The 22,971-nt window shown below is 39.9% G+C and overlaps 1 protein-coding gene across 1 annotated transcript in view; it reads right to left on the bottom strand.

Annotated features, from left to right (window-relative positions):
• The window catches only part of si:ch211-26b3.4 (connector enhancer of kinase suppressor of ras 2), a 582,714-nt gene that overhangs the window by 203,083 nt on the left and 356,660 nt on the right, over positions 1–22,971 (bottom strand). The window contains 2 exon segments of the mRNA XM_060832168.1: positions 11,176–11,181; positions 19,912–19,995. Coding sequence (XP_060688151.1) covers positions 11,176–11,181; positions 19,912–19,995 — 90 coding nt within the window.

The following is a 22,971-nucleotide window of genomic DNA, read 5'->3' on the forward strand; positions in this document are numbered from 1 at the left end:
AGCCAAAGTGAACACAGGCCCTTTGGAGAAGGAAGCTGGAAAAATAATGATGGAGAAGGAGAAAAAGGAGTTGAATGAACACTTTGCATCAGTCTTCACAGTAGAATACACTAATAACGTTCCTAAAATTACTAAATATTCAAGGAGCAAAGTGGAACAGGAAATAAATACAGTTAAGTTCAGTAGTGAAAAACTGCTACGGAAATTAATTGGCCTTAAGGCTGATACGTTCCTTAGACCTGATGAGATGCATCCTTGGATACTTAAGAAATTAGCTACAGAGATGGTGAATGCACTGTTAGTAATTTTCCAAGAATCCTTAGATTTTGGAAAAGACCCAGAGAACTGGAAAACTGCCAATATACCACTTTAATTGAAAAGGGAAGGAGAGAGAAAACAGGTAATGACAGTCTAATTAGCTTAATATCTGTTATTGAGAAAATGAGTCTGTTATAAAGGATGTAATAGAAATATATCATATGATCAAACAGAGTCAGCATGGTTTCACAAATTACAAATTATACCTAGCAAATTGTTAAGAATGCTTTTGAGGAAATAACAAGGAGAATAGATGAAGGGGAGGCAGTGGATGTGGATTTTCAGAAGGCCTTTAATAAGGTTCCACATGTTAGGCTGCTTCATATGAGTCTGTGATGTTGGAGGTAGTATATTAACATGGATAAAAGATTGGCTAACTAACGGACAAAGGTGGGATAAGGGGGAATAATTTTAGGGTGGCAACCTGTAACTAGTGGACACATGGATCAGTGCTGGGGCATCATTATCTACACTATATATAGATGATCTGGATAAGTAAAGTGAATGTACTATAGCTAAGGATAGATAGGAAAGCAAGTAGTGAGTTTGACAAGGCGTCTGCAGAGAGTTATAAACAAGTTAAGTAAGTGGGCAGAAACTTGGCACCTGGAATATAATGTGAGAAATGTGAAGTAATGCATTGGCAGAAGGAATAGAGGAACTAAATATTATTTAAATGAAGAAAGACTGCAGAAAACTGTAGCTCAGTGGGATTTGGGATACTTATGGATGAATCAAAAAGACCTGGCATCTAAGTTCAGTGCATAAAAGGAAAGGCAAATGGAACGTTGGGCTTTATGTCAAAGGGAATCAAAAACAAAAATAGGGAGGTCTTTCTGAAACTGTACAAGAAACTAATCAGACTACATTTGGAATACCATAGATGGATTTGATCCTCTTATGCAAGGGAAGATACATTGGCATTGGAAACAATTCAGGGAAGGTTCACAAGCTTGATCCCAGGCATGGAGTGAGCTTTGAGGAGAAGTTGAGTGTTTGGATCTGTAATTGTAGTGATTGGAACAAGGTCAGCCAAGTGCACCTCATAGAATATGAGTTCCTTGATTGGAGCTGTTAGTCTAGTCTAATCAGTGAGCTCTGGGTGACAGATATAAGCAGGAGTGTCAGAGGTTCTGTTCACTTTGAGAGCTGGATCAGGGTCAAAGATTCTGCATGTGTAAATAAAGGGTGTCTTGGTGGTGGGATACCGGCCTTCATGGCGTTATTTCAGTTATCATTGGAGTTTAGAAGAATGAGAGTTGACCTTGTTGAAGTATGTAAGATTCCCAATGGTTTGACAGGGTAACTGCTGAGAGATTGTTTCTCCTTATAGGAGAGTCTAGTACCAGATTTCATAATCTGAGTAAGGAGTAACATGAAGAATTTCTCTTTGAGAGAGAAGTGAAGCTGTGCTGCATGAGCTGGGTCACCAATTATATTCAAAGAATGAGATAGATGGATTTTTTAATTGGTAAGGAAATCGAGACGTATGTGGATAAGGCAGGGAAACAGAATTAAGGATTATGGATTATCCATGATTTCATTGAATGGCAGACCAGACTCAGGCTGAAATGTATTTAATATCGTTTCACAAAAGAGAATAGGACACTGCTGATGAAAGTTTTTTTGTCTTGTACTCATGAGGACAATTCACAATGGTACCAATTCAAGGGGGAAACTGACACTAATACTGCCTGGGAGGAGAGCGCTAATGGTTTGGCAAATAGACTCTGGCAGATGTGTTGGTCTAGAGAATGCATCCATTTATGCTAATTGAGAGTTAACTGTCAGACTATTTTAAAAATTTTGAACCAATACAATGGACTTGCAGGCTAAAACCATAGCATGTTAAATAAAAGGTCAGTAGCAACATGGATTAAAAAAAAGTCTGAGTAGAGGAAGTAATTCTGGTTAATAGATGCTTTTTCAAGTTGAGGAAGGGAGTTTAATGGTTTGAGTTGGAATCCTTATTTTTCAGATATCTTAATAATCTAGACCTTGGCGTGCAATTTCAAAGTTTGTGGATAGAACGGAGCATAAAAGTATTGTAAACTGTGGGGAGGACCGTGCAAAACTTCCAAACAACGTTGTGAGGTTGATGACAGGTGGAAAACTGTGAAATAATTCATTTTGGTCGGAAGAAGATAGAGAGTGGGACAATGTTGCTCCTTTAACAAGGTCATGTTGTCCATGGTTTCTCTCAGAAGGCATTGTAAAAGGCAGATATTCTGATTTGTCCGGGATTAGACCACTTTGAATATGGCTAGTGGATGCTGCCTATGGCAACAATCAGGGAAAAGGTTTTTAGAATTTATAACACACTTGTACAATGAAAGGGGATTTGCCATTTCTCCCAGTTCAAGGACTTTTCTAATTTGGTTTAGTTTTAGCTGGGAACCTAGAGAAACAGTAACTGGAGTGATAAGAGGTTCCATGCTGGTTGTCTCTCTGACATCTCTCTCGTAAGGACCAGTGTTTGAGTTTACCTTTTAGCCAAGGTGTGTGATGATGGAGATTTTGCAGGAAATTGGAACAGCAAGACTAAGTTGCGTTAGGATCAGTAGGGTTTTGGGTTTTCAGATAGGTTAAGTTGCTCTACATTCTGTTCCTCTTTTGTTTGTGTTTCATTCGGTAGTCTGTAAATAAATGCTGTTTTGTTTAAAACTGAGTGGTTTGACCAACTGCATCACTCCTGGAATATCCACCTCACTTCTACTTAAAACAACTAGAAAAGTTAGGGTCTGAGCTACCTTCTTGAAATGTGTTGAGGGGGGTCTGGTCTGGTCCATAACAAGAGTCAAAATAAAGAGCATGATTCTAAAGTGGGTGCAAGAGCAGAGATCTGAGTTTATATTCATGTAAGTCATTGAGGTTGGGACGACAGATTGGAAACGTTGTTAAGAAAGCATACAGTATCCTATAATAGAGGCATACAGGGAGGTTATGTTGAACTTGCATATGATGCTGTTTTGGCCTTAATTGAAGTATTGTGTCCCATTCTAGACACTGCATGTTTGAAAAGTTGTGAAGGCATTTGATTTGATTTAATTTATTATTGTCATACGTACAGTGAAAAGTGTTGTATTGCATGATGGGGCAGATCATACCATACAAAGTGCATTAGGGTAATAGAACAAAGCGAGGAATACAATGTTACGGCTGCAGAGAAGATGCACAAAGAATGAAGTCAGCATTAAATTTAAAATTTAAGAAGTCCATTCTGAAGTCTAATAACAGCGGAGAAGAAGCTGTTCTTGAATCTGTTAGTACATACAAGTTTAAGCTTTTGTTTCTTTTCTGCTTGATGGAAGAGCTTGGAAGAGATTATAGCTGGGATGGGTGGGGTCTCTGATTATGTCGGCTTCCTTTCCGAGTCAGCAGTAAGTATAGATGGAGTCAATGGATGGAAGGTTGGCATTCTTGATGGACTGGGCTGCGTTCACAACTCTCTGTAGTTTCTTATGGTCCTGGGCAGAGCAGTTGGCATTCCAAGCCGTGATGCAGCCACAAGGAATGTTTTCTATGGTGCATCTATAAAAATTTGCAAAGGTCTTTACGGACATGCTAAATTTCCTTACCTTCCTGAGGAAATTCAAAGGTTGTTGTGTTTTCTTGACCATGGCATCAACTTGGGTGCAGAAAAGATTCATGAGAATTGTTCCAGAAATGAGGAACTTCAGTTACAAAAGTAGATTTGGGGAGTTACAACTGTTTCCCTTAGCAAGAAAGAAAAAAAGCCTGAGTGGAGATTTGATAGGGGCATTCAAAATTGTGAGGTGACTGGACAGAGGAGAGAGGGATAAACTGTTGTCACTCATGAAAGAACTGAAAACAAGAGGGCTCAGATGTCAAGTAATTGGCAAAAGAAGCAAAAGTGACAATGAGAAAACTTTCTCATGAAGTCAGTAGTTAAAATCTGTAGTGTACTGCCTGATGTAGTGGTGAAAGCAGGTTCCATTGAAACATTCAAGAGGGAATTAGATGGTTACCTGAAAAGGGAGAGTGATCCAGCTGATGGGGAAAAGATGGGAAAATGGCACGAAGTTAATTGTTCATTCAACATGCTGGTGCAGACACAATGGGCTGAACGGTCCCCTTCTGTACTGTACCAACACTGTGATCTAAGTAAGAAGGCAGCCATGTTGTCTAATGACCTAGAGGAATTGCTTCCATCTGAAGTGAATGAAACATGTTTCACTAGCTTGTGCACTATCGTCTCACGACTTGTGGTGGCTGCTGCAAAGTCATTCTGCAGAAGTGGGGATAAAAATTCTGCTGAGTATGACTGCGAATGATGAAACATTTCTTCGATTGCCTTCTATTATCAGGGAGTTGCAGTCTTGAAGATTTGATATTCTTCAATTCCTCAATCCACAGCCTGTGGGGAACAGTGATGATGCACTAGGGAAATGACAAGAAAATTATCGCTTTTTTTCCACTATGTATCTTTGTTTTTGTGTAAAAAATTTGAAAATGTAGAAGCGTACTTATTAAATCTTGTCAGTGTGCCCAGATGGTGCTGCTCACATTGCAGGCATTTTCACTTATTTGAGCAATAAAAGACTGTCATTTCTACTCTGCTGTTCTGGGAAATCAAGGGCATGTGAACACATTCACAGAAATCACAGAAATCTCAGGGCAGATGTATCACGGCTATCCAGTATAATTCCATTTTACTGCTCTGCTCCTCAATCCTTTAAGATTCTCATTCTTGAAGTGTTTATCCAAGTTCTAGTTAAACACTATGATTCACTTAGCTTCAAGAGGCACTTATGATAAAGTGTTCCATATTCCAATAAGTCTTTGTACAACAAATTCCTTCCAAACACCCACTTCTGCCTGTGTTACTAATGTTGAGTTTTTTTGCCTGCTTTATAACATGTGGAGAAGTATAGGGGAGGAAGAAGGATGGGAAATCCTTCACTGTTTACACTCAAAGGTTTTTTTGTTTTTTTTATTGTTCTTAACCATTTCTGCCGCATTGAAAGCAGCTCAGCACTTTTCTTGTCATAGCAATTTCTGCTCACCTTGTCAATCAGTTCAGTGAATTTATGATGAATAACTTTTAAGTCTCCAGTATCTTTGACAAAGATGTGCAGAGGAACTATTATCATTTATGGGCTCATTACCGTTGCCTTATTTCAGCCATTGTCCTTGGATATCCCAAAATTGCACTTGTCCTTGTATGGCTTCTTGAAAATGCAATTTTGTTTCTAAAGGTATGCAGAGTAATTGAATGTTATAGTGATGCTGAAGGATGTCAGGCTCATTGTGCTTGAGCCATCACTCTGATATCGTTATCCAATGAGACCCCTAGCCTTCTGTCTGTTAAGATTTTCCTGGGTGGCACATACCTTCACATATTCCTTCTCATAACATATAATACTTGATTGCATGATAGGGGACAGTGCACGTTAACAGCAGTTGAACAAAGTACTTTTAACTCCTTTAAAGGGGGAGGGTATAGAGGCCTTCCACTAGCTCAAATAAAAGAAGGAATTGTGAATATTGAAGATCTGAAACAAAAACAGAAATCATTTGAGAAGCTTGGCAGGTACCTGTGGAGAGAAAACAGAGTTAACATTTTGAGTCCAGCATCACTTCTTCTGCAGTGCAGTGGCACTACAGTAGCTGGAATGGGTCTGGAACCAACATCATTGATGCAACATGAAAAGTTATTGTTGATACCAGTAAACACGTTTCCCCACCCATTCAACTGAGGGCAGTCTAAGAGAATATAGGAAAGAGAGAGTGCATGGTAGCATGGTGTAAAGATACCAAACTCTCCCTCAATGTCAGCAAAAGAGGTGGTCATTTGACTTGAGGAAGCAAGGGGGAGGGCACAGCCCTGTCTACATCAATGGTGCTGAGGTGGGGGTGGTTGACAGCATCAAGTTCCTAGAAGTGATGATCACCCACAATCTGTGTTCACCCATATTGATGCTACATTCAAGAATGCACAACAGCCTTTCTACTTCCTTAGAGGCTTATGAAATTCAGCATGTTCACAGTGACTTTTACCAATTTTTATAGATGCACCATAGCAACTGGATACATCACAGCTTGGTACAGCAGCTGCTCTGCCCAACTCTGTAAGAAACTACAGAGAGTTGTGAACACAGCCCAGTCCATCATGCAAGCTGACCATTCATCCATTGACTCCATCTGTACTTCCCGCTGCCTCGGAAAGTCAGCCAACATCATCAAAGACCTTCTCATCCCAGTTATAGTTACTTCCAGGCTTCTCCATCAGATAGAAGATACAAAAGCTTAAACATATGTACCAACAGATTCAAGAACAGCTTCTTCCCTACTGATATTAGATTTCTGAATGGACCACTCAAATCTTACATTTAATGTTGACCTCACTTTTTGTGCGCCTTCTCAACAGCCATGACCTTATATTCTTTGCTCTGTCCTATTACCTGAATGCACTTTGTATGTTATGATCTGCCGATACTGCACACAAAACAAAACGTTTCATTGTACCAAGGGACATGCAACAATAATAAATCAAACCAAATCTGGAAAAGAAAATTGCAGATTGAATTTGTGGCATTTTCCCAAGTACACTACACATCTTACACAAGCTTCATCATCCAATTGATGCAGCACATCAAGATTTGGCAAAGATAGGTATCGTTAACTTTGTGCTTTCTACCTCTTCTATTTTATCAGTAATGTCTCTTGGTCATTCAGAATGCAAAGCATACAGAAGACCTATCACCTTTAAGTCCCATTAGTTCTGTTCATATCATATTCCATTTAATATTTATACATATTAGCTGCTGTTTGACATGCTCCACTGGTAATCCAGGAACATTTCCTTCTATAAATAATGTGAAATAGTCATTAAACCTCATTCATTGATTCTGTTCTCTAAGATTCCCTTCTTTGACTTTAAATAGGTTTCACATCTTTAATTATTTGCACACATCAGGCCTTCCGTTTATCCATTAAGTTAATGACCAATCTTTTATTATTCTTATTCTTAACCTTCCTAACCTTTGTCTTTACCTTCTCTTGTAAACTTTTACAATTTCTCTTGTTTTTCTTCTTTATAATCAACCTTAAATTTATCAAATGTGACATCTTTAAATCCCCTTTTGCCCTAATCTCTTCATTGAGTTCTGGAGTTTCATTTTTGACACAATCCCTTTACTCCACTGCCAGGCATTTTTAGTCTGAATCTTAACCATCTTGTACACAAAATAAATATTGCTTATTGCAGTCCAGTCCTTCCTGTGCAAGCTTTTCCAATTGAATACACCAAGATGTAGCCCTCTTAAGGTTCAGTCGTTTTGTTTGCAATCAGTCTTTCTTTACACATTATACAAGATCCCCCTTCGTCCTCAGTACACCTTGAGAGACCACAAGAAAATATCAAAGTAAAATGTTGCAATTTCATCATTCTACATTTTTCTGTAACTTTCAACTCACTAATAAAACATTTATGTTTCTGAGCTTACCAATGGGAACCATGCTTCTTTCAAAATAGCTGAGGTGGGGTTTGTTAGTTTATTGGTATACAAAAAAAACACAGGAGCACATTATGATTTGCAGGGGTCCCTGGAGCATGACAGTATTTACAGGGGAGGTGAGGTTTACTCACACTTTAAAAATAACTCTAATTATATTGCCAAGTTATTCAACAGAAAAGCTGCATGGCATGGAATGAAATCAGATAATGCTGGAGAAACTGAGTAAGTCTGGCAGCCTCTGTAGAAAGAGAAACAGAGTCAATGTTTTAAGCCCAATATGAACAAAGAAAATTACAGCACAGGAACAGGCCCTTTGGCCCTCCAAGCCAGTGCCGATGTGGGTACAGTTACAATGTTTTAAAGACATTTGGATAAGTACATGAATAAGAAATGTTTGGAGGGATATGGGCCATGCGCAGGCAGTTGGGACTAGTTTAGTTTGGGGTTGTGGTCATCATGGACTGGTTGGACTAAAAGGTTTTTATGGCTCTCTGATTATATGATGAGGAGATATAACACACAGGTGAGATTTAGCTATTACTCATTTGGGCTATTACTCATCAAAATTTACATATTGGTCATGTCTGAATGTATCTTCAAATTCTTACCAATGTTAACATACATTCTCAAAAGCAGCAATCTACAAACTCTACACAATTCAACAGCCACAGTTGGAGACAGCTCTACCAAAGACTGTGAAGGTTGTTCTAAACAGTTGTCAACATTTGGCAAAGATGGAGGGTATTCATTGCACCATAGTTGGCTCTGCTGCCTGGGAGAGGGAGAATAAGTGTGGAAAGGCTACAGCAATTGTAAGGGGACACAAACGAAATACAAGGATGGTACATTGTCTCACAGTTGCGAGGATCAAGATAGTCAGGGAGCAGCTATAGAACAGTCTGAAGTGGAAGGGTGAACAGGCAGTGGTCATGGCACACATTGGTACCATTGACATAGGTAACATAAAGGGATAAGGACCTGAAAGCAGAACATGGGATATCAGAATGAGGATGTCAAAATTAATGACCTCAGGTAGCTACCAGTACCACTTGCTAGTCAAGTTGAAATAGCAGGATATATGAGATGACCATGTGGCTGGAGAGATGGTGCAAGGAGGAAGGGTTTCAAAGACCTGGGGCATTAGAACCAGTTCTGGGATAAATGGGATCACTGCAGGCTGAATAGAACTGATGTTCCAGGGGAAGCATTTGCAAATGTGGGCAGGCAAGGTTTAAACTAAAATGGCTTGTGGATGGGAACATCTTGGGAGTCAGTAGAGAGGGAAACAATGGCAAAAACAAAAGACACAATTCAGAAATAAGAAAACTGACTGGCAGAGAACTCAGGCCATTTGAGCAAAACAATGTGAACAGGACTAAAAATGTTAAGAAAAAAAGATTTAACACCTTGTCCCTTAATACATGGAGGATTCAATTAGTTGCGCAAATAGACGTAAATGGTTACAATATAATTCAAATGATGGTGTCATGGGGATGACCAGGGATGGCAACTCAATATTCATGGGTATTCAGTTTTTATGAAGGATAACCGAAGGGTGGGGTGCTGCTGGTTAAAGAGGACATTAACATTAAAGAGGACACCACTGTACTGCAGTGCTTAGAAACACCAAGGGGTAGAAAAGATGGTGCGGGGTTGTATATAGACCCTAAACTGTTGTGGTCATTTTGTAAGATGGCATTAAATATGTAATTAAAGTTGAGAACAATAAAGGTACATTATAAATTTTATTTTCATTAGTTGTGATATGTGGACATCGCTGGTTGGTCAGCATTTATTGCCTGCCCCTAGTTGCTGTGGAGAAACCGCACACAAATGACTAAAAGTTGGCTCACAAATCAAAGTGAATGGAATTAATCTTTTAACTCCATTTACAAAGGGAAGGCCATTACAGACCACATCAGAAGCACTGCATACAAGTCTTTTACCTCAAAGCTCAAGGACAGACTGATCTGAAATGTTAAATTATAAGATCACACAAAGAAAATCTTGGATTTCTATACAGGCATTTGTCAGACAAAAGCTGGAGAATGGCAGAAAGATTTTGTCTCCTTACTTTAGAGGGACATGCTAACATTGGAAGTAATTCAGAGAAAGTTAACTGGGTGGATTCCTGAGAAAAAAAGGGGCTTGCATTATGAGAAAAGGTTAAGTCGCTTGGGCCTACACTCGTGGGAGTCTAGAATTCTGAACAGTGATGTATTGAAACATGTAAGGTTCTGAGGCAGCTTGACAGAATAGATACCGGCAGGATGTTCCTTAATGGGGAAATCTAAAACAAGGGAGCAAAGTTTAAAATCTGGGCTCTCCCATTTAAATCAGAAATGAGGAGGAATTTGTCCTCAAAGAGAACAGGGTCAGGAGCTTTTGGAGTTTTGGCCATCAAATATATTCAAGTCTGAGTTGCACACATTTTTGATTGACAAGGGAATCAAAGGAGGGGCAAGCAGGGAAATGGAGGGAAAGGCAAATTCAGATCAGCCCTGGTCTGATTGAATAGTGGAGCAGGCTCAAATGGTAAATTAGTTCTGTTCCTATTTTTTAAGATCTTCTGTTCAGATGTTGAAGAAAATGTCATCACTTTCAATTGTGTTTAAAATCATCAAAGAGGGATAAAACTCACTGATTTAGTGGAGAAAATTGCATTTGGAAGTTTGTCAGGAGATAAAGTGCGATCAAATTCTACTGGAGCTACTGTAAGATTCTGAAAGGTGAAGAACCGAGATTGTATGTACTGAATGGCTCTGCCATGTCCCACTGATGATGCTATGTCCCACAGTGGTAACAGTTACAGAGGCTGCCAATAATGAGTCCTCATGATGATATGTCCTGCCAGACATATTTGGTTAAATGAATAGGGAAATGCAAAAAACATTAAACTAAAGCTACATAATTAGCTGTAGATTCACTATGAAAGTCATAGCCAAGATAGATGGTTACTGAAGACTAGTTGTATCATATGCCAAGATTTATTTCAGAAACTGGTATTATTTGTTTTTCAACTAGCAGTGTATAAGGAAAACACTATTTCTTTTCAGGAACAAGTTTAAAAAAAAAGGTCATGTTCCTCCAAGAGAAAAATCTTTTCTGTCTGTCGATGTGCACCACACTCCCAAACCATGCTGCTGGTCCTTAGTCTCCCCATTTGGTATCAGTGCAAGTTCTCATTCACCATGAGGAACACCCTCGAGTCGTGCAACATGGAAACAGACCCTTTGGTCTAACCAGTCCACACTGACCGAGTTCCCAAACTAAACTAGTCCCACTTGCCTGCGCTTGGCCCATATCCCTCCAAACATTTCCTATTCATGAACTTATCCAAATGTGTTCTAAATGTAGTAACTGTAACTGCATCCACCTCTTCCTCTGACAGTTTATTTCACATACAAATCACTCTCTGTTTGAAAACATTGCCCCTCGTTTCCTTTTTAAATCTTCCTCCTCTCACTTTAAAAATATGGCCCTTGGTTTTGAACTACTCCATTCTTAGGATAAGACCCTTGTCATTCACTTTATCTGTGCCACTCATGATTTTATGAACCTCAAAAGGTCACCCCACTCCCCAACCTCTTATACTCCAGTGAGAAAAAGTCCCTGCCTTTCCAGTCTATTTTCATATCGCAAACCCTCCTTTCCCAGCAAAGTCCTGGTAAAATCTCTTCTGAACCCTTTCCAGTTTAATAAAATTCTTCCTATAACAGGATGACCAGAACTGTACACAGTACTACAGAACACGCCTCACTAACAGCCTATACAACCTCAACATAACTTCCTAACTCCTTTACATATTATACCATCTTAATTTGCAATTTTTATAAAAAGATACTGCCCTGTTTGTAAATGAGAATGAATTTCTATGAGCTCCACATCTACAGTTTCCAAAAGTTTCATCAGAATCCACAATTATTGAAAAAAAAACACTAAATGAGGATATATTGAGCTGCTGTTTATGAGGATAAAGCAACAGTACATCACTGACAAGTCACCACCATGCCTGGAAAAGAAAAAAGGCTTTCATTATTCATGAATAGCTGTGGCCATTATCTTCCACTGATAACCCCATGAAACATTGATCTGAGCATTCTTTAGAAAGGAATCTACAATATTAATGAGTTCATTATTTTTAATGCCTCGTGTAGGGTTTTACAATGTGGTACAGCAGGGAGAACAAAATAATTATGCTCCAATACCACTCTCAATCAAAATAAGGGAGGTGGAGGGTTAAAACTGTGGGTCCTGACATCTTACAAATTTTTGACCTACACAAAACAGCTTTTAAAGAAACCTGAAAACAAAATTAGAATGTTAGTTGAGAAATTGTGCAGATGTCACACCTTAGCAACGTGACTGGAACATGAGGATTGGGCTCAGGGGAGAGGGTCATATTCAGAGCAGATTACTCCTCAGATAATGTCAAAGATTAGTCATGTAAAAATAAAAAGTGATGAACTATGCCCAGCCCAAAGGTTTCCAAGGGGCAATCTAGAGGGTGGGGAGGAGAAAGTATCTATGTTACATTAACTGGATTGAGATGAAGTTGCTTCAACGCTAAGATGTAGGTCAATAATATCCATGCTTTTAATATTTCTCCTAGGGATGCAGAAACATTGGCAAGGCCACATCTATTGCTCAACCTTAATTGCCCTGAGACTTGTTGGGCCGAAGGGCCTGTTTCCACGCTGTAGGGATTCCATGAAGTTTTATGAAAAAGTGGGGATAGGCCTACAGTTTTGATGTTTCCAAGATTGTTTTAATAATGAAATTTCAAGATGTTGATTTAATGGTGATGAAGGAATGGTGGAACTCGCCCACCATAGGAAGCAGTATATGTTCCCAATTTCCCCTGAATCTTTAACCATCTGACAATCTCATCCTTTCCTTCACACACAACTCCATCTTGCTAGCCCATGATATCACTGACAGACAGAATTTCAAAACCTTATCAATATTACTGCCTCCCTTTCCTTCAGTATCAATTTACTGATTAACAAGATTATAACTATTCACTGTTTCATCATAGACACCTATCACTGACACCTTCTCCATGACAGATTCTCTCTGCCTGGTTTATACTGCCATTTCTGCTGTCCAATCTGTCCCTCCACACCCACCCCGAGTCCTGAAGAAGGGTTACTCCTGAAACGTCGATTTCTTCACCTCCTGATGCTGCCTGACTTGCTGTGTCATTCCAGCTTCCTGCCTGTCCATCAACTATCAATCCTCTCATTCCCAACCCTTGTCCTTAACTGCCCTTCAAAGTCCCGACACTGAGCTCCTCACTCAGATACCGGACTGAAATTTCCCAGCCCCTGATCTGTAAGAATATGTGATTAGAAATAGAAGATTGATGATGAAGTAAGTAACATGAGGTAGGATACATATTGATATTAAAACATTTTAAAAATACAGATTAAAGCAGGAGTAAACCATCATTGCAGCAGAAAGATCCATTTCAAAATATTTTGAAGCATTGATAGCTGTCCAAAACATTTCAGGGAATACTCCATCACCCCATCACACTAATCTGACCCACTTACAATACTGCTCTGCACTCTAATGTTGCATTCTGAAGTGTATGAATGCTTTATATTGCAATGTTACTGCCAAGATGCAGAGGTACAGGCCCCCATCTTATGCAATGGATCAGGGTGCACCTCTGAGCTGTTTTCTTGCTCTCTTGACACACATTCACGCACTTCAGGGGAACTGGCACTTAGTATTGGGGCAGAACAGGGACAGGCTGGACTTGAACCATGCAGGGACCTTGTCTTGACAGATAGAACAACTTGGGCTGTAGAGCAGGTTTTAAACAATCTGGAGAAAGGAACATTTGATTGAGGCAAAACATAGGCTAACAAAGCAAAAGGATATGGCGGCATTACCGGGCAACTCTTTAGGAATTGATGTCAGAGTGGAACAGGAAGTGTCAGACTGTACAAGCACAGAGTCATAGAGTCATACAGCATGGAAACAGACCTTTTGGCCAACCAATTCATGCCAACCATAACCACAAACTAAACTAGTCCCATTTTCCTGTGCTTGGCCCAAATCCCTCCAAACATTTCTTATTCACGAACCTATCTCTTAAACATTGAAACTGTACCTACATTCCCCACTTCCGCTGGAAGTTCATTCCACACATGGACTACTCTGTTTAAATTATTCTTCATGTACTTTTAAATCTTTCTCCGCGCATCTTACAAATATGCCTCCTAGTCTGGAAATGGTCTACCCTAGGGACAAAGCTCCTGTCATTTACCTTATCTATACCCCTCATGATTTTATAAACCTCCATAAGGTCACCCCACAGCAGCAAATACAGCTAAAAGTGGGGAAAAGGCAAATGGTCCTTTAATTAAGCATGCATAACAAATTAAAACAAATAAGGGCACAAATATAAGTTAATGGATATGAAGTTAGAGCCGTTATGGAGATTTGGTTACATGGACATCAGTAACTAAAATACTCAGGGCATGTGCATGATGTAAAAACACCAGCCTTACTATCTCCAATCAAACAGGGAAAAAAACACTTGGCTAACCATTTCCCTGGAAGGCAATGCCTTTTAAAGTGTTCCATCCTCTTGATTCAGACCACTCAGTCCACATAGAGGATTAATGCCTACAGGACAGATCACAGTATTGTTCAATTCGGACTGAACTCCAACTCGCAGCAATACGTTGCTCGGCCCAAAAGTGCAAGAGGAAGAAGATTAATGTCTCAACTGTAAACAACCCTGAATGAAGAGAGAGATTTGCAGTGGAACTCATGACCCAATCAGGAAAGTCTTCACACATTTGATGGAATTTTGGAATAACCTGCAATAAACTGTGTGTGTGGACCCATTGACCCAAAGAACAATGCTGAAACCCTGTGCCCTCCGAGAAAGAAAAACAAGCAGCCTCATCTCCCGGCACAATGGTCATAAGTCAAGAAATCAACATTTCAACAAGGAATTTCGCCCAGAGAGAAATCTAAAAGATGAAGCTTTGTGTGACGCGATGTACAAGCCCAAGAGATCCAATAACACGTGGACCATGACGGGCAAAGGTTATCAAATGAACAAATTCCCCTCTGACTACAGGATGGTATTTGTTTCCTGACATTCCTGATGAAGGGCTTATGCCCAAAACGTTGACTCTCCTGCTCCTCAGATGCTACCTGACCTGCTGTGCTTTTCCAGCGCCACACCTTTTGACAATGCCATCTACCAAGGCTGGAAAGGGCATTTTTAACACCAGATGAGCTGCAAATCCATTGTGATGGCTAATAATCTCCAGTGGGTCCCAGAACCCTGCACATTCCATGGGTGGACCTCCATCGATGGAAGAACTGCCCCACACAATCAAAAAAAACCAACAAAGTCAGTGGCCCTGATTTTAGATGTGGTCTTCAAACTTTTTGTTCACATTGAGGCTGCATGCACTGATCCTCTGGATTTGGGAAGTAAAAAGATCCTCCTCTTCAATTCAAGAATACAACAACAGAAAGCATGTGTAAGAAGGGGGATAAATCATTCTGTGGAAGCTACTGAGGCATTTTTCTTTCATCCAGGCCTGGGAAAACCTTACCATGCATTTTCCCAAATTTTCCTGTACTTGAGGTAATGCTAGAGACACAATATAACCTCAGAACTACCAAGAGAAATGCCAGCATGGTCTTCGTTGTGAGACAAATCCAAGAGAAATGTTGAGGACAACCTCAGAATGTATTTATTCCCGACCAGACTAAAATATATGATTCTGTAAATCGTGAGGCTCTGTCATTGTGCCTCCAGTATTTAAATGTTTAAGAAGTTTTAACGCAATCTTGCAATCGCTTTATGATGTTATAAATTCAGCTGCCTTCAGTGGGAGATCTGAAACTGAAGCCTTCGAAATCCAGATTGGAGTCAAACGAGGCAGTTTGATAGTCCCCAAGATTATTAGCAAGCGACCTGACAGTCAACTGCCCTCTGGTGTCAGTTTTCGGTAATGCCTAAATTGACAACCCTTTTGTCATCTCAGTCCTGAATGGTCTAATTCTTCCCCTAAAATTGTGACCCTTAGGTCCTGACTGAAAGCATTTTATATGTTTCAATCAGATTACCCATCATTCTTCTAAATTCCAGGTAACAGAGGCCCATTCTGCACAGGGAGGCAACACTTAGCAATGCAAAGGAGGCATTCCACACTCAATGGGAGAATTAAGGCCAAGATGTCAGGCAGGAAAGGGATAGAGGGTCAGTCATGGTCACCAATTTCAAGGCTCATTAACCTTTCTCACTCTCTTCATTTCTTACAGCAGACCAAACCAAAACACCAGTGATTAATAAAGTTAAAAATAATTCAAAAGATCCCACCTTCACCAGCTGCTACATGCAAGTAGATCCATTCTTCCACACTTGTGCCTCACCCTCATTCCTGCTATAAAATATTCCCAAACCATTTCCCATCCAACACCCATGAAGTGGAGTGAACAGTGAAAATTTTGTGCACAGTTGGGTCTTTACCAGGTTTTAAAGTCTATGAATTGGCTAATTAAAAATGGCCGGTTCACTTCCAGAGATAAGACCCAACGATATCAGATTGCTGAATCGATGTCATTACATTCCAGTCGCAGGAGGTGGGCTAACACATCCAATTTGTGACTCCAAAGTTAATCCAATGAATTGCCAGGTTGAATATGTCAACTTTATATTTTTTTCATTATTCCAGAATACTGCAAGAATGTTTGAGATATTTTGAAGCTTCAATTCCACAACTTTTTTGCATGTCCATCGTTATAAACATGAGATTTACACGATTGTTATATTCTGGGACATTGTGTTTCAAATTAGGATAAAAATGAAGGGAGTCATGTGATCTATTCTGACATCAGGCCTGAATGATGTGGCTGGTAAAAGGTTAAAGGGAAGTTGAAAGGTGTTCCCATTTGCAGACAAAACCATCAGCAGCATCCTTATTCATAGTGATTATTTGTTGAGAATGGTGAATTAAGAATGATCATACTTTAAATTGTCCATTTACTCTAAGATAGAATATAGTTGGGGGTCTAAAGCACAGCTAATCAACATTTCTAATTGAATGCGAGGTCCATAAGACTCATGTTGCCATGAAAATAGACTCTGTGAGGAGAAGAGTTTCCAAGATTTTTTGAAAAATTACAGACACGAGTACCGCACCAGGATCTTTTTAAGGGCCTGGGATGGAGAGACAGAGAGACAGAGCGAGAGAAAACAGCCAGAGGATGAAAGTCATGACAGTTCACTGTGCGGGAATGCAGATTGAAAAGGCCAAGTTAATGAGGTTTTGAAATGAGTCAGGGGGATTCATTTAGCTTGCGTCTGACAAACAATCTCCAGAAAAGAAACCTCACTGAGATATATAGTTCTGAGGTTCAAAATATTGGCCTGGTTCCAGGAAAACTGAATGTCTAACTAATAGACATAAAACACATCAGTGAAGTGGGATTTTTTTGATTGCTAGAAGTGAAAACAGAAGCTTCTGTCCAGTAAAACATAAGTTGATTTTAAAAATAGTGTTCAGTCACTGCTGTTTACGGTAGCAGTGGACATTTTAAAACTTGAAATCTTGTCTTGTCTGGAAGTTTGAATTTCTTTTGCTAAAGTTATCCATCTCTATGGAGATCTTAATACTGCGTATAAATTACAATCAATCAATTTCAAATTGATTTCAAATATTTCAAAATTATTTCAAATATCTTTAATCAATCAGTTTACACATGTTACAAATCAGCTTCATAGCAGATGGGACTTGAACCCAGACATTCTCATACAGAGATAGGGAAAATACCACTGCACAATGCAGGGCCTTTTGACTACTATTTAAACACTCACTTTAAAACTGGAGTCTGTGTCTGTCGTCAACTATTACTGCCTCATCTTTGGGTTTTGAAAACCAATGATTTTGGAGAAAGTACAGTGTGATATACTATAGAAACTGCCTGAGGTCCTGACAAGGGGACTGGTGGTTTGGTCCCAAGGGTCTAGAGCGGCTATTAGGGTGTGCAAGCAGGGCAGATATGGGAACACTTAAGGCAGGAGCTAGTTTTTTGGTGGCACAGTCAAAACATGTGGAACTGTGACAGAAGAATATAAGAACATAAGAACTTAAGAAATAGGAGCAGGAGTAAGCCATCTGGCCCAACTGCCATTCAGTAAGGTCATGGCTGACCTTTTTGATGGGCTCAGCTCCACTTATCCGCCTGCTCAATAACCCTTAATTCCAGTACAGTTCAAAGATCTATCTTTCTTTGCCTTAAAAGTATTCAACGAGGTTGCCTCAACTCTTTCACTAGGCCGGGGAGTCCACAGATTCACAATGCTTTGGGTGAACAAATTCCTCCTCAGTTCAGCCCTAAATCTGCTCCCCTTATTTTGACACTTCCAGTTCCAGTTTCACCCACCAGTAGAAACAAGCTTCCTGCTTTTATCTTATCTATTCCCTTCATAATGTTACGTGTTTCTGTAAGATCTCCACATCCCCATTCTTCAAAATTCCAGTGAGTATAGTCCCAGTCTACTCAATCTCTCCTCATAAACCAACCATCTCAACTCCAGAAATAACCTAGTGAACCTCCTCTGCACATGGACTTCAGTAAGGCATTTAATAAGGTTCCCTACAGTAGGCTGATGAAGAAAGTGAAGTCATAGGGGTCCATGGTGTACTAGCTAGATTGATAGAGAATTGGCTAGCAACAGGAGACAGAGAGTAGTAGTGGAACATAGTTTCTCAAAATGGAGAACTGTGACCGGTGGTGTTCCACAGGGATCTGTGCTGGGACCATTGTTGTTTGTGATATACATAAATGATCTGGAGGAAAGCATAGGTGGTCTGATTAGCAAATTTGCAGTTGACACTAAGATTGGTGGAATAACAGATAGTGAAGGGGACTGTCAGAGAATGCAGCAAAATGTAAATAGATTGGAGAGTTGGGCTGAGAAATGGCAGATGGTGTTCAATTCAGGTAAATTCGAGGTGATGCATTTTGGAAGATCCAATTCAAGAGCGAACTATATGGTAAACACAAAGGTCTTGGGAAAAGTTGATGTACAGAGAAATCTGGATATTCAGTACATCAACTTTTCCCAGGGCCTTTGCGTTTACTGTATAGTTCGCTCTTGAATTGAATCTTCCAAAATGCATCACCTCGCATTTGCCTGAATTGAACTCCATCTGCCATTTCTCAGCCCAACTCTCCAATCTATTTATATTTGCTGCATTCTCTGACAGTCCCCTTCACTATCTGTTACTCCACCAATCCATTGTTCCCTGAATGTGGCAATGCAGGTCGATATAATGGTCAAGGAGCTATACAGTATGCTTTCCTTCATTGGTCGGGGTATTAAGGACAAGAGTTCAGTTGTCTAGGACTTTGGTTCAGCCACATTTGGAATACTGTGTCCAATGCTTTGGAGGGGGTACAGAGGAGGTTCAGCAGGATGTTGCTTGGCAATGAGGGTGATAGCTATTGGGGTAGGTTGAGTAGATTAGGATTATTTTTATTAGATAGACGGAGGTTGAGGGGGGACCTGATTGAGGTCCACATAATCATCAGAGTATAGATAAGGTGGATAGCAAGAAGCTTTTTGCTTTTTTCCAGAATAGGGGACTCAGTTACTTGGGGTCATGAGTTCAAATTGAGAGGGGAGAAGTTGAGGGGAGATATGCGTGGAAAGTTCTTTGTGCAGAGGGTGGTGGGTGCCTGGAATGTGTTGCCAGCGGAGGTGGTAGAGGTGAGCACGATAGCATCGTTTAAGATGTATCTAGATAGATACATAAATGGACAGGTCGCAGAGGGATACAGAACCTTAGAAAATAGGCGACAGGTTTAGATAGAGGATCTGGATCAGGAATGATGAAGGGCTCCTGCCCAAAACATCGATATTCCTGCTCCTCGGATGCTGCCTTGCCTGCTGTGCTTTTCCAGCACCACTCTCATCTTGACTCTCATCTCCAGCATCTGCAGTCCTCACTTTCACCTAGATCACTTAATAACACTAGGATGGTTACGTGAATACAACTAGTTCCCAAAGCCCAAATGTAGTGTCGGTGTGTTTTGTCTTATCGAAAAGTGATAATAAAAAATACACTCATCTGCCTCATTTATATATAGGGCTCCTCAGATTCTCCCAACCAACAGTATTCTGTTGGCATGCTGACAGGGCTCAAATCAGCTGGAAACAACTCAATAATTGTTGCAAATTGTCTGGTTTTGCAGTATAAATCATGTAAGACTATTTTAAAGGGATGATTCTGTGATCCAGCATTTGGAGTAAAGTCACAGGAGCTCAGTGTGCTATTTTCCTTTCCTTAACTTTAACAAATGGAAAATTCCAGAATATTTTCCTTTAGATCTCTGATATTCACTCATTGTGAATGCAAATCCCCTGCACATAGCACCAGGTTACAGAATTCTAAGGCAGCGAAAGTCACTGTTCGCTAAATGACTATTGCGGTTTGCAAGTGAACCTGTGTGACATTTCCCTCAACAACACTTTAATGTAAACATCAATCCCTTTAGTTTAAATGGGTTAAATTGGGGGATAGACATATTACAGTCTCTGTCTATATATGTCATGCATAGTGATCTCGAATGATAAATTTCTTTTTATAATAGGAGGTAAACTTAAAACATTTTCTGTACAGTATTTTAATACACAAAGTGATTTTTCTTCTAAACCCAAACATAAAGCTCACTTCCATGTATAGTGCATGAACACTTTATAGATGGGTGATTGTATCTGGTACCTTTTTTAAGAATCATTTGCACAATGCCACCAGCACGTCCTATATCTGAAACGTGAGTCTGTGTTTCATCTTTTAAACTAATGTTAACAATACAGCCACAGATACACAATGCATTACACTTATAATGTTATACTGAGGTTAAACCTGCACACGGAAAGACTCAAGGTAGTCGGGCAGAGCCAACACAATTTTGTGAAGGACAAATCATGTTTAACTAACTTTTGAGACTTTTTGGAGGCATAATACATACTTTGGATAAAGAGGAGCCTGTAGGTGCAGTTCCAAATGCACTTCAGTGATTTCACAACCCAATGATCATATCAAAGCTCTGCATTCCTGCCAAATCCGGTCATGAATGATGATGAACAACAAAACAACTCACTGGAGCAGGAGGCTCCACTAATCTCTCTATCCTCAAAGCCAAGGCCGTGGCGTTTACAACAGTCTTCAGTGAGAAGAGCCAAGTGGATAATTCATCTTGCGTCCTACTGATGGCCACCATATTATGCCAATCTTGAGCCATTCAATTCAAGAAATGGCTAAAGACATTGGACCCTGCAAAGTCTATGGGACCCATTAAACATTCCAGAGGTACTGAAGACTTGTGCTTCAGAACCTGCTGCTGCCATAACCAAGCTATTTCATTACATCAACAATACTAACATCTACCTGCCCAGGAATGTCCGGTACAAAAAGCAGGACAAACCCAGCCCAGCCAATTACCGCTTCATCAGTCTACACTCGATCATCAGTAAAGTGATGGAAGGTGGCATCAACAGTGCTATCAAGCAGCACCTGCTCAGCAATAACCTGCTCAGTGACGCCCAGTTTGGGTTCTGCCAGGGCTATTCAGCTCCTGACCTCATTACTGTCTTGGCTCAAACATGGAAAAAAAGAGTTGAATTACAGAGGTGAGGTGAGAGTGACAGCCCCTGACATCAAGGTCACATTCAACCGAGTGTAGCATCAAGAAGCCCTAGCAAAACTGGAATCAATGAAAACTGAGGGAAACTCTCTGCTGGTTGGAGTCATATCTGGCACAAAGGAATATGGTTGAGGTTATTGGAGATCAGTCATCTCAGCTTCAGGTCATCTCTGCAGGAGTTCTTCAAGGTAGTGCCCTAGCCCCACCATTCAGTTGTTTCAACAACAACCTTCCCTCCAACAAAAGGGGAATTGTGAGATTGGAAAGGGGAAATCAATTATGTTTCATCAAAATCAGTGATGGCATCATTTCTGTCTCTTCGTAAAGGGGGTTGTTAGGACACAGAATGTCTTTATGTTCTGAAATAATATTAGATAAATAAAATGATAAAAGGGGCAGGGAAAGGGAAAACAGTTGCACAGTAGTAAATCACTGGAACTTAGAAACCAATCTAATGCCTGAGAGACACAGCTTCAAATCCCACAATGTTTTCTGGAAAATTAAACTAGTCTCTGCGACAGTGACCAAAAAAATTACAATTGATTGTTGTAAAACCTATCTGGTTCACTAAAGTCCTTTAGGGAAGTTAATCTGCTGTTCTTGAACAACCTGGCCTTTATGTGACAGATCCACAACATGTTGCCAACTCTTAATTGCTTAAGTGCTACTGCAATGCCCAAGCAAGGCCCTATCAGCTCAATGGCAAACAGATAACAGAATTGCCTGGTCCCATGACAGAACAAAGAAGAGAAAATTAGAGAGTGAGTAGATGGTTCTTTCAAAGTGTTTGCATTAAAGCAAAGGTTACTATCCCAATGGGAAAGTCCACAATTTTATAATAAATGAGATGACATAATGAGCAATGGAAAAATTAAACATCAAGGCACAGACAACATGTGATAGGAGACATCAGAAAGAAATCAATTGTAAAACAGCAAAAACAGAACAGAAAATCCTTAAAATGATTCACAGTGTCAAGCATTGCATAGTAGTTATACAAAAGGTTCAGAGGGATTGAGAGACGCTCTTGTAAGAGGGAATTCAATGTGTTAAAACAAGAGAAAAATATTGCAAATTGGATTCAATCAGATAATATGCTGAAATTGTATACGCGGGAGCAATGTGGCAGAGATTGCAGTTGACTGGTGGAAGTTAAAGGAATTAAAAACATTTCAAAAGAAGGGAAAAGAAGACCCTGGGGATATAAACTCATAGAAGAAGAACATGAAACTCAAAATAATCAAACTGAGAAGGCCAAGCTTTAAAAATCAAACTATAGACAAATATGCGACAGGAGACAATTCCAGGGAAATGGTTGAATAAGTTATAGGACATAGGAAGGTCATGAGCCGTTCTCATGAGAAAAGAAAACCTTGAATAAGTGAAAATACTCAACTGATGAGCTCTGTGCAAAAACTGAACATGCCACAAGCAGAAACAAATGACTTAACAAAAACCCTTGAAGACCGATTTGAAG

The sequence above is a fragment of the Hemiscyllium ocellatum genome, chromosome 11 (assembly GCF_020745735.1).
Source record: "Hemiscyllium ocellatum isolate sHemOce1 chromosome 11, sHemOce1.pat.X.cur, whole genome shotgun sequence".
In the NCBI taxonomy this organism is placed as follows: domain Eukaryota; kingdom Metazoa; phylum Chordata; class Chondrichthyes; order Orectolobiformes; family Hemiscylliidae; genus Hemiscyllium; species Hemiscyllium ocellatum.